This window comes from Rhinolophus sinicus, chromosome 3 (assembly GCF_057876585.1).
Source record: "Rhinolophus sinicus isolate RSI-liver-muscle chromosome 3, RSI-T2T, whole genome shotgun sequence".
Taxonomy (NCBI): Eukaryota; Metazoa; Chordata; class Mammalia; order Chiroptera; family Rhinolophidae; genus Rhinolophus; species Rhinolophus sinicus.
This window is the reverse complement of record NC_142503.1, coordinates 75,175,277-75,190,909: the sequence shown is the minus strand read 5'-3', so window position 1 is coordinate 75,190,909 and position 15,633 is coordinate 75,175,277. Positions and strand designations below refer to the sequence as shown.

Below are 15,633 nucleotides of genomic sequence, written 5' to 3'. Positions count from 1 at the left end.
TATTAAGCAAATTATAGTATAGATGGTATGCACATATGACAGCAATCTTAATGGCATTACATAGACATGGGAGAAATTTTTGGGTATAGCAGATATTCAATAAAGTCAAATAATTTTAATCCATCAATCTCCCTGTTGTTAACCATCTACATAACAAAGAAAATCATGTAGAAGCCTAGCTTCAAGCTTGGGAGACTGCTTCTCAGCAGGAAAAGGGGGTGAGTGGGTGGGAGACATTTGACAATGTCTAGGGACGTTTTTGATTGTCACAACTTGGGGATAGGAGGAGGACAGCTGCTACTGTCATCTAGTGGGTAGAGGACAGGGACTCAGCTAAACATCCTACAATGTGCAGGAGAGCCCCACAACGAAGAATTATCTGGCCTCTAATGTCTATAGAGCCAGGGCTGAGAAACCCTTTCTCTAAGAGAAAAGACTACATAGACTATTCTTTGTCCATCATTATAAATCACCCTCTGTCCAGCACAGCTCCTGCACTTATTTGATCTTCGCCACTAATAAGATTACTGAGGAAAGTCCCCCACCTAAACCTTTCACTATTTACATGCCTACACAAGTGTTGCCCTCCATTTAGCAATTAGAATTTTTTTAAATGAACTGTATTAAAGAGTCCATATCCTTTATGTGCTAATATTATGCTATCAATATTTAAATCTAACTTCCTAATTACACCATTGCAATTATGAAATTTTCAGGTCATCCTACATTATCAAATAGGGGAAAATAATTAAGGTGAGATTAATATAATTTGAGTACAACCTTGAATCTAGCTGCTATTGATTTCACATAGTTACTCTTTGGCCTGAATTACATGGTTCATTGATTCACTTAAATATATTTTGCAGAATAAACCTAACCTTGAAATTTGAAAATTCAATATTTTTATTAGATATGTTAGCTTCCCCAAAAGGGAGTCTAAAGAGAACTACCTTTTAAGCTAGTCACCCCACCTCCAAAATCATTAACATAAAATGAAAACAACTAGTAGTTGAAACAGTTTACTTGGCTATCACTCAGCACTTTATTCTCAAATGTATCAGTGCAAACACATAATCTACACATATGTCTGACGGTAAAGTGTTTACAAGAAAGTCCTTTGAAGCTATTTTGTGGTTAGTGCTTTCTTTCTCTTTCTCTCTCTCTTTTTTTTTTTTCCAAGTAAAGTTCTCCAGCACAGTTTAGAAGCAGATGGCACCTGTGTCTTTTTTTTTTGTCTTCAAATTAGGAGTTATTTTTACCCTTGCAACGGTATTTAAATATGGGAAAATAGTGTGTTCTTAAAATTATATCATAGCTTTCATTTAACTTTAAAGCTCTTTAAAATGAGTGAATTTCCAAGTTTAGCAATTAATATGTATTAACTTTAGTGGTTGGTATAGCTAGGGGGCATTTCATGCCTTCAAGTTCAGGTTGATTTGACTCCTAATTCTGACACGCTTGTGGTAAAATGATAGTGAAGGTGAAACTGCATCCCTTTCATTTCAGAGACACAAAGCACTCTGCCAACAGAAAGGCAGCATTATTTTCAACACCTGCAAGCTACAGAGGTGGCAGTTATCAATACACCCACTGTGAAAAAAGGAAACCAACCGCTGAGTGAAATTAGGGTCACGGTCACACAAGTTTTAGGGAGAGAACATACAAGTCACAGGACTTCCCTTTCCCTGGGGTCACTAGGACTGAGATCATTGCATCAGGACCCATAGACACCACATCTCAAAGAAGAGGAAGGGAGCATGCCCACTGAGCCTGGCCCATTTCATTATCATTCATTCACTCTCAAATCATTTGTTAAGCAGCTGCTGAGTACTGAGCACCGGGCTAGGCGGTGAGTACACAATAGTGAACCAGCCAAATCCAGGGACTGCCTTCTGGGAGCTTACAGTCAGTGTTCCCGAAAAGAGCCCGTGCAGCTCCAGTTTTTATTCTCCCACTTGCAATCCCACCTTGCTCCTGAGTCAAGAAAGACTGGGGTGCACGGAGAACAAAAGAGATACCAAACTTATATTTTTAATTCCTAGCCAGAGAAAAAAACATACCGTGCGCAAAAGAGCTTAAGATACGTAAGTATAGTGTGAGTGGCAGGAGATCTGGAGACAGCAGTGTATCCCCTGGATAGCCTGTGAGGCCCGAAAGGATAGTGTGTGTGTGTGGGGGGAAACCAAAGGCATGAGAAGTACTGGCTAAGGGGAAAATGGAAAAGGAAAAGAAAGAACCTAATTCCACCAGCAAGGACCACTGGTTAAAGCCTTTGTGTTAGAAAACGCATACTTTTCATGTTTCCTCACAGGAAGCATTTGCTGGCTATTACCTGGGGCCAGAATTATGCGTTACCAAGTGAAATACACCACTGCTCAGGCAGGTGAATTACTCCCCTCTACAGTGAAGGTGTCGCGGTCCAGTCTCTCACTCCCCTTAGCCATTCCAGAGTACAGTGCACCCAGCAACTCTTGGGAAGACACCAGTTTTTTGAAAATGTTTGAAAGGGGAAACCCAATAATGACTTGGAGACAAAGCCAGGAAAACTTCTCTCTACAGAGCTCTGCAAATGGAGACAACTGTATGTTACCGATTGGTCTGCAGGGCATTTTTCAAAAGGACTCTGCCTCGTCCTTTAATCTGGCAGACAGCAATTTACGGCCTAAAACAGCACTTTTCAAACTGAGTCACAACCCATTAGCAGGATGTGAAATCACATGGATTCAGCCAATATTTTTTAATGAAACAGAATAAAATCAAACAGCATAAAATAAGAAAATTAGAGTACATTGCTGGTAATAAGAATAAACATTGCTTTATGAAATTTGTTTCCATTTTGAATATACACACTGTATACACACGTCTCACTACTAAATCTGTTTGGTTCCTAAGGAATCATACATGTAGTAAGGGGTCTTATATAATTATGCTTCAATGGGGTTGCCATAGAAATGCATTTTTAAAATTGTGGATCAGGTTTGTGGGATGATTGAAAGTCAATAGCCTAAAGAAACTGCAGTTAAGTGGAATGGAATTTTTTTTAAAAAAATTGATTCCAAAATAATTTAACACACCCTTTTTCTTTTGTCCTAATTATCTTTCATTTGGTTTCACTGAATTTGTGTGTGGGGAATACATCTAGTTTTGTTATAAACATTCTTTCAGTCTTGTATAATAGACAGAAACAAAAGGTGGGAAATAACTGAAAACAGGACATGGGTTTGGATGCACAGGGCTAAGTCTCCACCACAAAGTAGGCCATGCCAAATTCTGTCCGTCCTGTGCCAAACCACTGGACAGAGTCTGGACCAGAGGCAGGCTCCCTTCTCCTTTGGAAAAAGCCATTGAAATGCCAGTTTCTCAAATCACTGGGCAAAGAACCAACCACTCTCTAGGATATGGAGCCCTGAATAGAAACATGGCCAATTCATATTTTTACGTAGAACTGAATTTGTTGGTGTATCATCATTTTTGTAAACTTTTTGACAAACTCTCTAAATGAAGCAGTATTTTCAAATGTAAGTGTGGAAAAATGTAATCAGTTTGCCTGATACTCTTAAATAATCCTCCTCATCCCCACCCCCATCCTGACCAAAGAAAAAAGCCATCACCTGTGCCCTGGTATAAATGGCTACATGTATGTAGATCATTGCTGCCAGCACTATCCAATGACTTCAAGCGGTTATAGCCTTGAGAATTTAGCTCCCTGAAATTCCCAAACAGCCTCAGGGTGTGTTGCCCTAATGGTTACATGTCCAATGTTCTTGAATTCATGAGTCAGTAGCTTACAACATATAATTATAATATATAGTTACATTATATATAATATATAATTATAATAATAGAGGAATGACTATTCACAAATTTACTTAATCCAGTGGGGATTGTCTACACCCTGGAACTAACCACAATGGCACACACAACACCTAGGGCATTGTTCTCTTATCATCTTAATGACAGCTGTGTTACCAATGAGTTAAATGTTTCATTCAGCCTTGGATTCAGGCAGATTTGGCCTCAGACAGTGTAAAGAAAATAAAGACCTGCAACCAATTGTTTCAACGTCTCAACCAAAGTCTCAAGGGGCATGGAAAAACAACAACTGCCATCTTAATACTGAGAACTTACTACAGAGAACTACTTAATACACGACTACTGAAAAACAGCAAAAGTAAGAATTTTAAGTTTTCACAAAGTATTTTAATTCTGTGATTTTTCAAGATAATCAAACAACTAGGTAGCAGAGTGAGAGTCTTAGTAACACATAACTGATTTAATTTGTTGTTCAAATGCATTGCAAAATATAATACCAAGCTTTTTTAAAAAAATTAACTTCAAATTCCTTTGGTTTTCCCTATGAAGTCTACCATCCCATATATGTGTACACCTGGCAGTTTATTTTTTGTCTAACCACTTTCCCATCCCTCAAATTAAGTAAATTTCTTGTTTCCTGATGGTGAAGCTTATTCATAAAGATAACATGTGCTGATAAGTCAGAGCCAATTAGAAGTATCTGGGGTAAACGTTATTCAGAAAGCAATTGGGTTTGGTGGTGGGACAGTCCCTGTAGCATCATTAGGCACTTCCTCTACTAGGTGGCAGTTTCTAAAACAGCAAGTAAACAATTTTAAGTAGATCATCTCTTTAATCAGAAGTTTATACTGCTCTACTACAGCTCATCATACAATTATAGTAGGTTTCAAGCCTTAAGGTAAGAGACATTTCATTTTCAACACACTAGTGAATGCATACAACAGCAGACCTTCAGATGAACGCTGACAAACTTGATCGAATCAGGATGTTTATGTACACATTATTTAATGCTCAAATATTTTGGAATATTTTAAATAGCGACAAACTACTAAATTTTCATTCAGAAGTTCTGCCTCTTATAGACCTTCTGTCCTCCACAAACCATTAATAACAGTGACAAATTGGGGGTGGGGGTGACCCTTACACCTTTCCACTAAATACTAAGTACAAATGTCCCGAATCCTGCATTGTGGTCTCCGGTGGCTTAAAAAAGAAATTGGCTGTTAGCTAAACTCTTTCCAGCAAAAAGAGAATGGAAAATGAAATTACAAAGTATTAAGTACAGAAGGTTTAACTTGTCAACAGTTGAAATGACATCTTCAGAGTCCCTATCATAAAGGGCCTGGATCTAAAATGAGTGTTGAAAAGAACTCTCCTTACCTATGGATAACAGAAAGGAAAGAAGGTAAAGGAAGGGAAAGAAAAAATATTTTTTTAATGGATAAAAATATGAGAACCTATGGCATCATTCACATGGCAAAACTCCTACCTGTTTAGATCTTCAAAGGAGGAATGAGGGACATTTCTGCAACCCCAGGGAGATGGCTTTTTGCATACATATTAATAATTTAAATAAATCACTCCAGCACATGAAAGAAGAGCAGTAAAACTCTTCTAATTACCGCTGCCTGGACCCCATGTGCTGTTTTTTCTTTAAAGCCGCACTAGTTCATTATTCTGCCATCAACTCTTAAATGATTCATCCCCCCCACCCCCCACCCCCTTCACCCTGAGCAGACTCTGCAGGGAAGCTAGTATTTGAGTTTAGTTTCTAGTGCCACTTGCTTTGGAGAGCTTGCTGTGGGGAAGGGGAAAGAATCTAATTCAATAATTCTGTCATGATTTGGAGGGGCACCCTCTGCTCCCACCCCTAAAATAAGTAGACAAACAAGACACTCTGGCAAGCTATAATTCTGAGCTAAGACACCAATTGGGAAAGCGTGGCCCAGGTGCGGTGGGGGCTGTCACCCAAGGGAATTGGCAGCCAGCAAGGAGGAGGGAGGGTAGGAGAGAGCCCGGTCGTGGCTTACAGCTGCACCAGCCTGGGCGCGCTCCGGGGAAGACCCGACTCGCACTTGAATGGTGTTTAGTTCTCTCCCCGACACTAGGCAGGGAGAATCCAAGGGCAGGGAGGCCGGCTCCCTCATCCTCGAGAGCTCTTTCGCAGGCACAGCCCCCGGTGCGTGCCGCGGGCTTCCCCAGAAGCCCGAGTCCGCGCGCAGGGCTCCGGGCTCCACCAGGTCCAGGGCGCCCCCGCACGCCCCAGCCCGCCGCCCCCCGCCTTACCGTCCCAGCTCCGACTCCACCTCGAAGAAATCGCTCAAAGCATCCCTGTTGGAGCCGTCGATCCAGTAATCCGGGACGAGGCTCCCGGCCGCCGGGGCCACACTGGCGGTGACCGAAGAGCAGGACGAGGCCGAGCACGAGGGCACCGTGACTTTGAGCATCTTCGCGGCGGGACTCCGGAAGCCGCTGCCGCTGTCGCCGCTGCTGCCGGAGCGAGAAGCCCCGCTGCCCGCCGCCGCCTGCAAACGCCGGAGCGAGAGGTGGTGCCCTTCACACACGCACACGCCCACCGCCACCGCCTCCCCCAGCGCCCTAGCCGGCGTTCCGGCTGCGGCTCCCTTTCTGCACGCTCTGGAGGGAGGGTGGGCAGAGATGGGGGAGAGGAACTGGGAGAGGGTGTGGAAGGAGAATCCGTATCGCCTCCAGCCGGACTGAGATGAGGCGGAGGCACAGCGAAGGAGAGAGATTCCCTCCCCCTTTGCTCCTTCCCTCCCCACCTCTCCTCCTCCTTCAGCTGAGCCTTTCCAGCCCCCCTTCCTTTTTTCCTTTCTCCCTCCCTAGCAGTGGCTGCTGCGGTGCCGGCTAGGGCGGCTCCGGATGCAGGAGCTTGGGGAGGGCACAGGACCACAGCATCATCCCACGCTCCCTCCCACGGGAGCCGGGAGCCTGGAAGGGATCGCACGCTGTGGGACGCTAGCTCCGTCCGGAGTGGCGGGCGCTCAGCGCGCTCTAAGAGCACATGGATCCGGGCGGCCCAGCAGGATGGTGAGAAAGGGACCTGGCTGTGGGCTTAACTCATCCCTCCTTGAGCGTGTCTTGGTGGCGAGTCCTTCCCATCTACCGCCAGCTAACCAGCCATCTCTTGTTCGTCCCTCCAACAAAGCTTATATTTGTGGCTGTGGTTGTTGATCCCCCAAGGCTCCTGTGCCTGGACCCCGTGAAATCTGGAAGAAAGGAAAGCGCCTGTGTCCACGTTGACCCGACTCACCTTTGAGTGAAGTCTTCTGCTGGAAGAGATGCTGTTTTGCTGCTGCCTCCTTTGGCACTGTTGGAGCTCCGGAAAAGGCAGGTACTTGCTGTGGCAGGTACTCTCGTTCACTCCTCAGAAGGCTAGCAACAGAAGGGACCCAGGGAATTACAGACCTTGAAGGGACCTGTGGAAGCCAACTGGTCCAGCCCTCTGCCTTAAGGCAAGATCTGTCATCATTCATGTCAGAGAAGGTTGCTGCATTTAAAGCTCTGCCCTTTTTCCAAGCATATGTCCCATCACAAGCATTCTAATGTCTGTCCATCAACCTTTAGGTTATCATTCTAAGTATTGGTTAAATACATATTATTTTCTATTTCTACATTGAAGTTTTTATTTTCAGATTTGAGTGCAAATGAACAGCAATTAGTCATTATATTCCGCAATAAATTTTTATCTATAAAGATAGCTATTACATCACATCTCATTTCTGGCAAAAATAACTCTAGGCACCGTATTTAATCTTACTTCACAGGTGTTACTTTTAGCCTTTTTTCCCCTGACTTTTCTCCAACATGCACTAAACTCTTCTCAGTGCGACCCCGTTCCTGATAACACCAGTAAACAAAGTCCAGTATTTTTATCTCATTTATTGATTTATTTCCTACACTTAAGAGCTTTTGTGCTATATTGATAAACTAACAACAACAAAATCTAATCAATTAGTGAGAGAAATGTGATCCTTAGTTGATTGGAAATGAAAAATAAATACGAAAGTATTCCTCACATGTCATTTTATGAAGATGAGCACATGCTCAATTTACAAAGGGCCTAAAAATAGGAAGTACATGTAGATTCATATAAATTCAGTTAAATACTGAATTATTTGGTAAAAGACTAAAAATGCTCACATGACTTCTTACATTTCAGAGAATGAATTCACTAATCTTCACATTAGAAAATCAAGTTCATAAGCAAATAAAGCACTCTAAAGTAAATTCCAGTTCTCACTTAGTAAGTTTCGCTTGGCTTGCACTGACCAGTGGTGGGATGGGCATGAAGTGTTGCTAGGCCATTTTTATTCATGCCTCTTTTAGGCTAGTCTTGAAGTGGCAGCACTGCATGTAGAAACTTGTCTGTTGTGAGCAATTATTTCACAACGTAAGTCCAAAGCAAGCATATTACATTGAAAGATATGGTAAGCCTCCTTTTATTCCTGCGACTTTAAGAAACAATCGCTAGAGAAATACCAGGGGTGATTGTAGAGTTGATATTTACTTTCAGAATTAGTTTAGTCATTTGACACCTATGCTTTCATAACTGACTTTTGTAAAAGTGCTGTTAACTGAAGTTTAAAAAGAGGGTTTTTGGAGAGGCCGAATGGCTTAGTTGGTTAGAGCACAAGCTCTTAACAACGAGGTTGCCAGTTCGATTCCCACATGGGCCAATGAACTATGCCCTTTACAACTAGATTGAAAACAATGACTTGACTTGGAGCTGAGCGGTGCCCTCCACAACTAGATTGAAAAGAACAACGACTTGGCATCCTGGAAAAACACACTGTTCCCCAATACTCCCCAATAAAAATAAATAAATAAATAATAAATAAATAAATAAATAAATAAATAAACGTATTTGGTTTAATGAATGCAGTTTATTTTTATTTAAAAATACAAGACAAAAATAAGTATTGTTTTAAAACATGTGGAATAGGAAATAAGTCCATGGAATTTATCTTCACTCCTTAAGAAATATCTTCTAAAGTAACCAGGAAAGAAACAAAGGTATATATCCACAAAAAGAAAGGGAGAAATAATATCAACTAAATCTTAGAATCTAGGAACAAATGGACAAAAGGTAACTGACAGAAAATTGGGTAGACCCGAAACCCATATTTGCAATGGGAGAAGACAATAAGAAGAAATCTAGTTCTTACCACAGAATTCTAGAAATGCTCATGAATTAGATTACTGGATCCTTCTAAATGTGGAACAGAGAATAAGACATTGATTTAACATTTTTATACGAAGCTTTTGGGTCCCTATATTTCTTTTTCTACCATTCACAGCAAAAAACACTCTTTCCAAACTCTTGGAAAAAAGACTTGATTTCATCTTTGGAACTGTTGAACAAAAACTGAAGTATGTCTTAGATCACCAGGTACAACTGAGACCATACTGAAAACAGAGGGATTCATGAAACTCTGTGTAACAAACAATGAGACCTCCAGGTCCATGAGGCTCCTGGAATGCTGAAAAAATAGTCTTAGATCTATCATATCCCTGGCCATGCAAGATATTGGAGGGTCATTGAGAAAACCAAACAACTCAAAAGGAGGGGGATCTATTGATAATGACTATTAAGATACCTTCACCCAACAAAACATTCTGATTTTTCACACCTTACAGTGAAACCCATCACTGAACAGGTTTAGTAACCCAAAGCCTCTAATGAGTTATTTACTGTCTCACTCAAACATGAATAGAATTCCATTCTGGTATAGCTAACCCTCCTGCATTTACAATTATGATCTCTGGACTAAGTATAAAAAAGAGTTATTTAATGTGCAGAAGAACCACCAACATCAGACAATTGGAAATTATATAATTTATGAAAGAAAGGAACTCATCTGAATAAGATACACATTTATTTGTCTTTTCCTCTGAGGGCTTTGCAGGCAGCACAATATTAGTAATTTGAGGTGTCAGAAAACAGGGCTGGCAGAGAGGCTAGAAATTGAGGAAATTCCAGAAAGAAGGGACCACAGCTGAAGAATCCCAAAATCTGCATATAAATTGAACTCAAATCCTAGAATAACTTCTGAACTACGTATATGTGTGGGAGACTCCAAGGAACCTAGCAGAAAGCACCAAGAAATAACTAGAAGGTTGAAAAATCTGAGAAGAAATTTGAACTGTTCCTCACTACATGGAGACAAGGTTTGGCATGTAAGTCCCACCAAGTTTAACTGTGAGTTAGAAGAAAAAACAAAACAAAACAAACTCTTCAGGAAGAAGATAACAGATTCTAGAACCTCATCAAGGAATCCTTGACAATCCCGTATACCAAAAAACAAACAAACAAACAAACAAAAACACTAGATATGTGAAGTGGTAGGAAAATGTGAACCACAGTAAAAAGAAAAAAAAATCAATCAATAGAAACCAATCCCAAGATGATTCATAGATTAGTATTCATAGATAAAGGATTTAAAACAACTATTATAAATATGTCCAAATAATTAGGAAAAAATAATCATGCATGTAGAGATGGGTAAACCTACCAAAGAAGTGGAAACTATTAAAAAGAAACAATTGGAAATTTAAGAACTACAAGCAATTTCTGAAATTTGAAAAAAAAAAGAAAAAATCACTCAATAAGCTTAAAGAAGAGTGCAGATTGCAGAAGAAATGGTGGATGAACTTGAAGATAAAATATGGTATCCAACCTCCAAGACAGTCCCTTCTGAACTTTACCTCCTGGTATTCATGCCCTTCTGAGTTCACCTACCACATTGAGTTAAGGATGACATATGTCATAAATAGAATATGGCGGAGGTGAAGTTGTGTGACTTCCAAGGTCATAAAAGCATTGCAGAATTCTGCCTTGACCTCTTAGATTCCTAATTCTGAGGGAAGCCAACTTCCATGACATAGGATGCTGAAATAGTCTCCATGGAGATGGTAATGTGAAAAGGAACCAACTTGCTAGCCAGGTGAGTGAGCCACCATGGAAGTAGATTCCCCAGCCCCAATCAAGCTTTCAAATAACAATGACCCAGTCAAGATCTGACGGCAACCTCATGAGAGACCTGAGCTGAAACCACTGAAAAATTTAGAATTTCATATGATTCAGAATTCTGAATTCATATAAAATGTGAGAGAGAAATGATTGATGTCATTAAATTTTGGAATAATTTGTTATGTAGCAGTAGAGAGCTAATAAAACATAGTTATAAAAATTATCCAACCTAGAAAACATAAAGAAAAAATATTGAAAAAAATGAACAAGGTTTCACTGAATTGTCAGATAAGATAATCTCAAGATATCTTACATGTAACTAGAGTCCCAAGAGGAAAGGAGAAAATATTGGGGCAGAAAATTTATTTGAAAAATAATGGCTGAAATTTCCCCAAATTTAGTTAAACATCAACTTATATAGATTCAAGAATTTCAGGAACCCAAGCAAAAAAAAATAGATCTGAAACCACACCTAGCTCCATGAAATGCTTGAAAACAATAGATTAAGAAAAAGTTTTGAAAGCATCCTCTACTGAGAAAGAGGGTGGGTGGAGAGTAAATTATATATTACAGGGAAGTAACTATACAAATGACAGATGACGCCTCATCGAAAATAATGTAGGCCAAAAAACAATGGAATGATGTCTCTAAAGTTATTTAAATTTAAAAACATGTAACTGCTGAGAGAAATAAATAAATAAATAAATAAATAAATAAATAAAACAAAACAAAACAAAACAAAAAAACCTTGTATATCCAGAATATTAAATGTCCCATGCTAAAGGAATATTTTTGGCTAAAGGTAAATAAACAAGATGGAAATTCAGATATACAGAAAGGAATAAAGATAGTAGAAATAGGATATATGTATAAATAAAACAGGCTATTCTTTCTTATTCTTTTATTTAAAAGACAATTCAGGGTTTAAAGCAATAACTATAAACTTGAATTTTGTGGTTCATAATATATGTGGAACTAAAATATGATACAAACTACTACATGTAATTCCTCCTATATAATATTCAGGAAAAGGCAAAATTAAATGACAGAATGTTGATCAGTGATTCTCAGAGGTAGGGTAGAGAATTGAGGGTATTTGGGGGATGATAGCAAGTTTTGTATCATACTTTAGATTATGATTATATGATTTTATGCATCTATCAAAACTTTATAGTTTTTAAATTGCTAATTTTAGTATATGCAAATTATATCACAATAAAGCCAATTAAAAATTGTAATAGCATTATTCAGCTTAGTACAGCATAGGGAATAGAGCCAATGGAATTGTAACAGCTATATACGATGTCTAAGGGGTAGTAGATTGGGGGTGGGAGGTTATCACTTTGTGACGGGTATAAATGTCTAATATTACATTCAGGTATTTGTACACCTGAAACTAATTAAAAAAAAAATTGTAATAGCAGCGCAGCCAAGTATTTCACTTAGGTAAAATTAAAAGTCCACAAATATTGAAAAGGAAGAAGTTAACTGTTGTCATTTATAAATGACTTGATTTTTACATAGAAAATCCTAGGATTTGACTTGGACTCCTAAAATTATTAGGTGAACTTGGCAATGTCACAGGGTACAAGGTCAAAATAAAATAATCAATTGTATTTCTATATCCTGGCAAATGGAAAATTGGAAAATGTAATAAAAATATTCCATTTACAATGGAAAAAAAGCATAAAATACTTGGGAACCAATTAAAAAAAGGTGCTCAAATTTTCTACAGGGAAAAATACCAAATATTGCTAACAGAAATTAAATAAGATCCAAATAAACGAAAATATATACCATATTCATTGATTGGAAGACTAAATATTATTAGCATATAACTTTTCCATTACTAGAATTAAGTTAGTAGGCTTTGTTTGTAGAAATTGAAAAGTTTATTATAAAATGTATAAAGAAATTCAAAATACCTGGAATACAAAAGTAATCCTGAAAAAGAACAAAGTTGGAAGCCTCACTCTATCTGACTTCAAAACTTACAATAAAACTACAGAAATGAAGACAGTGTGGTTTGGGCAAGGACAGAAAGAATAGGTCAAAGGAACATAGTAGGGAGTTCAGTAACAGAACTATATACAGGTGCTCAATTAATTTTTTAAAAAGTTATCGCTCAATTAATTTTTTAAAAGTTATCAAAGCAAGATAATAGACAAAGGAAAATCTTTTCTTTTTTTGTTTTAATGAAAGGTTATTGGCATGACAATTGTTAGTAAAGTTACATAGGTTTCAGGTGTACAATTCTGTAATACATCATCTATATATCACATTGTGTGTTCACCACCCAGAGTCAGATCTCCTTCCATCACCATATATTTGATCCCTTTGGAAAGAAAGTCTTTTCAATAAGTGGTACCACAACAACTGAATAAATGTATAGGGGAAAATGAACCTTACTTTTTCCCTTGTACCACACACACAAATTAATTTAAGATGGACTATAAACAATGCATAAAAGCTAAAACTATAATAGCACTTCTAAAAGAAAACATTAAAGAATATCTTCAGGAACTTACAGTAGATAAAAATCTTAGAAAGGACACAGTGAGCTCTAAACATAAAAGAAAAAAATTAATTGCAATTTATCAAATTTTAAAACTTCTGTATAGCAAGAGACAATAAAGTGAGTATAAACACAAGCCACAAACGGCAAATAAATGTTCTCAATACTATTATCTGACAAAGGACATGTATTTAGAATATATAAAGAATTCTTAGAAATAAATAATAATAAGAGGAAAAAAATTGAAAGCTTTCTAGTTTCTGCTCAGGACATAGAGAGCTAAAAAGTGTATTGCTCCAACCCTTATACTACAACAACAAAAAGCCAAAATGCAAGATCAAGATTTTCTTGAATCTTCAGAGAATTGAGGTCACAGGACAAAATAATCTAAAATCTAAGGAGAGACAGGTATCCACAAGGAAAGATGGCATTTGCCTATCTGTGGCAAACACAGCCACACACTAGTAAGAATTTGATATGAAGAGTTAACAAATTGCGGGATGTTGAATGTGGGCTCACAAGAGAATGTGAAACCTCTGGGAGTCACATATATAGGGGAATTTATACCTTCTTGCAGGCTTTTCTTCACAGACTCTACTGGGCACAAAAAAAAAATGGGTGAGAGTCCTGAAAAAGTATGCCTTATAGTACAAACCTGGAGGAGGAGAGCAGCAACTTCTGTGAGGGAGCTAGAAAATCAGCCAAGAGCTTTTCCCTTATCTCCCATATGGAACAAAATACTTATTCTGCAAGTGAGGGGATGGAACAAACATTATCACCTTTAAGTGCTGGTACAAACCCACAGCAGCTGGGGAAGGGAAAAAGGAAAATCCTTCCAGCCTGAAAGGAGAAGCAGAAATATGTCTTGAACACAGAACTAAAAATGGTGGCAAGGGAAGAGCTCAAAGACCCAAGCCACATCCCCAAGACCCAACAACACAGGGCCTACCTAAGACTAAAGTTTAATCAGAACAGCGGAGAATGTTCCTTGTGTCTCCTACCAACAAACTAACAAGCATCAAGTAACAAGTAGCAATACAATACTGTTAGGAGAATTGCAAGAGCATGGAGACAGACCTTCTTTGTGGTATAGTACAAATGGAAGACCTCAAGCTGAAGGTAAAGCAAACAAAGAGAAAAAGGTGCAGGAAAAGCAGCCCCCACCCTAAACAAAAGACATTGGTAAAGAAATATGAAGTACTTTGTACAATGAGGATAAGCATAGCATCAATCAACTGCAAATCCAACCAACCTCCTCACTAGGTTAACTCATATTCCCACACAAAATGCCTAGCAGAAGGGCAGGAATGCCTACTTACAGGCATAAAATCTATTTACCTCAGTTTCCACTGTTCAAGGTGAGATGCACAACTTTCAACACAAAATTATGGGGCAAACGAAGTGGCAAGAAATAAACAACATATTGCTAAAAAGCAAAGCTATAAACTGAACTATACTCAGATATGATGGTGATGTTCGAATTACCTGACAGAGACACAAAAATAGCTATGACTACTATGTTAAAAACTCAAATGGAATAGGTGAAAACATATAAGATCAGTGGGGAATTTCAGCAGAGAGGTAAGAACTAGGAGAAAGCATCAGATAAAATTTCAAGAAACAAAAAAAAGTCACAGTAAAATAAATGAAGAATGTCTTCAACAATCACATCAGTAAATATTTCAGTAGCATATCAGAGCCTGGGAAAGAACCAGTGAACTTGAAGATAGGTCAATAGAAGTTATTCAAATTGAAACACAGAACACAGCACCCAAGAGCTGTGGGACAATCTTAAACAGCCTAACATATAATGAAATGGAATTCCAGAAGAAGAGAGAGATAAGAGTAGAGGAAAAAATTTGAAGAAATAAAAGCTATAAATTTTCCAGCATTAGTAACAGACATCAAACCACAGATCCGAGAAACTTAGAATAGCAAGAATAGATATCAAATATTATATATTTGTATGTGTGGTATATACAGAGGGTGCCAAAAAATGTATACACATTTTAAGAAAGAAAAACACTATTAAAATTGAAATACTCAATATATACCGATAACAAAAGATGAATAGAAGTCATGTGTATACATTTTTTGGCACCCCCGGTGTGTGTGTGTATATACATACTAATATACCACCTATGCATATTATATTCAATCTGCTGAAAACAAAAGATGAAGAAAAAACTTGGAGGTAGTCAGAGAAAAAGACATATTACAGAGAAAAAATGGTAAGAATTACAGTAAAACTTCTTGTCAGAAAAGGAAGAGGATGACACAATGACATCGTTTTTTTCTAATATTTCTGTAA

General features: G+C 38.4%; 2 protein-coding genes across 4 annotated transcripts in view; one reads left to right on the top strand and one right to left on the bottom strand.

Moving 5' to 3' along the window:
• Positions 1 to 7,394, bottom strand: part of CAMK4 (calcium/calmodulin dependent protein kinase IV) — a 203,258-nt gene extending 195,864 nt beyond the window's left edge. The window contains exons 1-2 of one of the 3 annotated variants that reach the window (XM_074328611.2): positions 7,088 to 7,394; positions 6,100 to 6,338 (exon numbers count right to left, since the gene is read on the bottom strand). In XM_074328611.2, coding sequence (XP_074184712.1) covers positions 6,100 to 6,260 — 161 coding nt within the window. In that variant the 5' untranslated portion in view covers positions 6,261 to 6,338; positions 7,088 to 7,394. Of the gene's footprint in view, positions 1 to 6,099; positions 6,902 to 7,087 lie in introns of those variants that run through there. The other 2 variants (XM_074328610.2, XM_088796665.1) reach the window with 2 other exon arrangements.
• On the top strand, positions 6,103 to 7,543 carry LOC148758508 (uncharacterized). The gene is made up of 2 exons (XM_088796666.1): positions 6,103 to 6,359; positions 6,661 to 7,543. The coding sequence occupies exon 2, from the start codon at positions 6,697 to 6,699 to the stop codon at positions 7,006 to 7,008; it is 312 nt and encodes a 103-aa protein (XP_088652792.1). The 5' UTR covers positions 6,103 to 6,359; positions 6,661 to 6,696; the 3' UTR covers positions 7,009 to 7,543.
• The last annotated feature ends 8,090 nt before the right edge of the window (positions 7,544 to 15,633 follow it).

Coding starts and splice junctions, on each gene's coding strand:
- LOC148758508 (XM_088796666.1), top strand. CDS start 6,697: ATGCAGGAGCTTGGGGAGGGCACAGGACCACAGCATCATCCCACGCTC.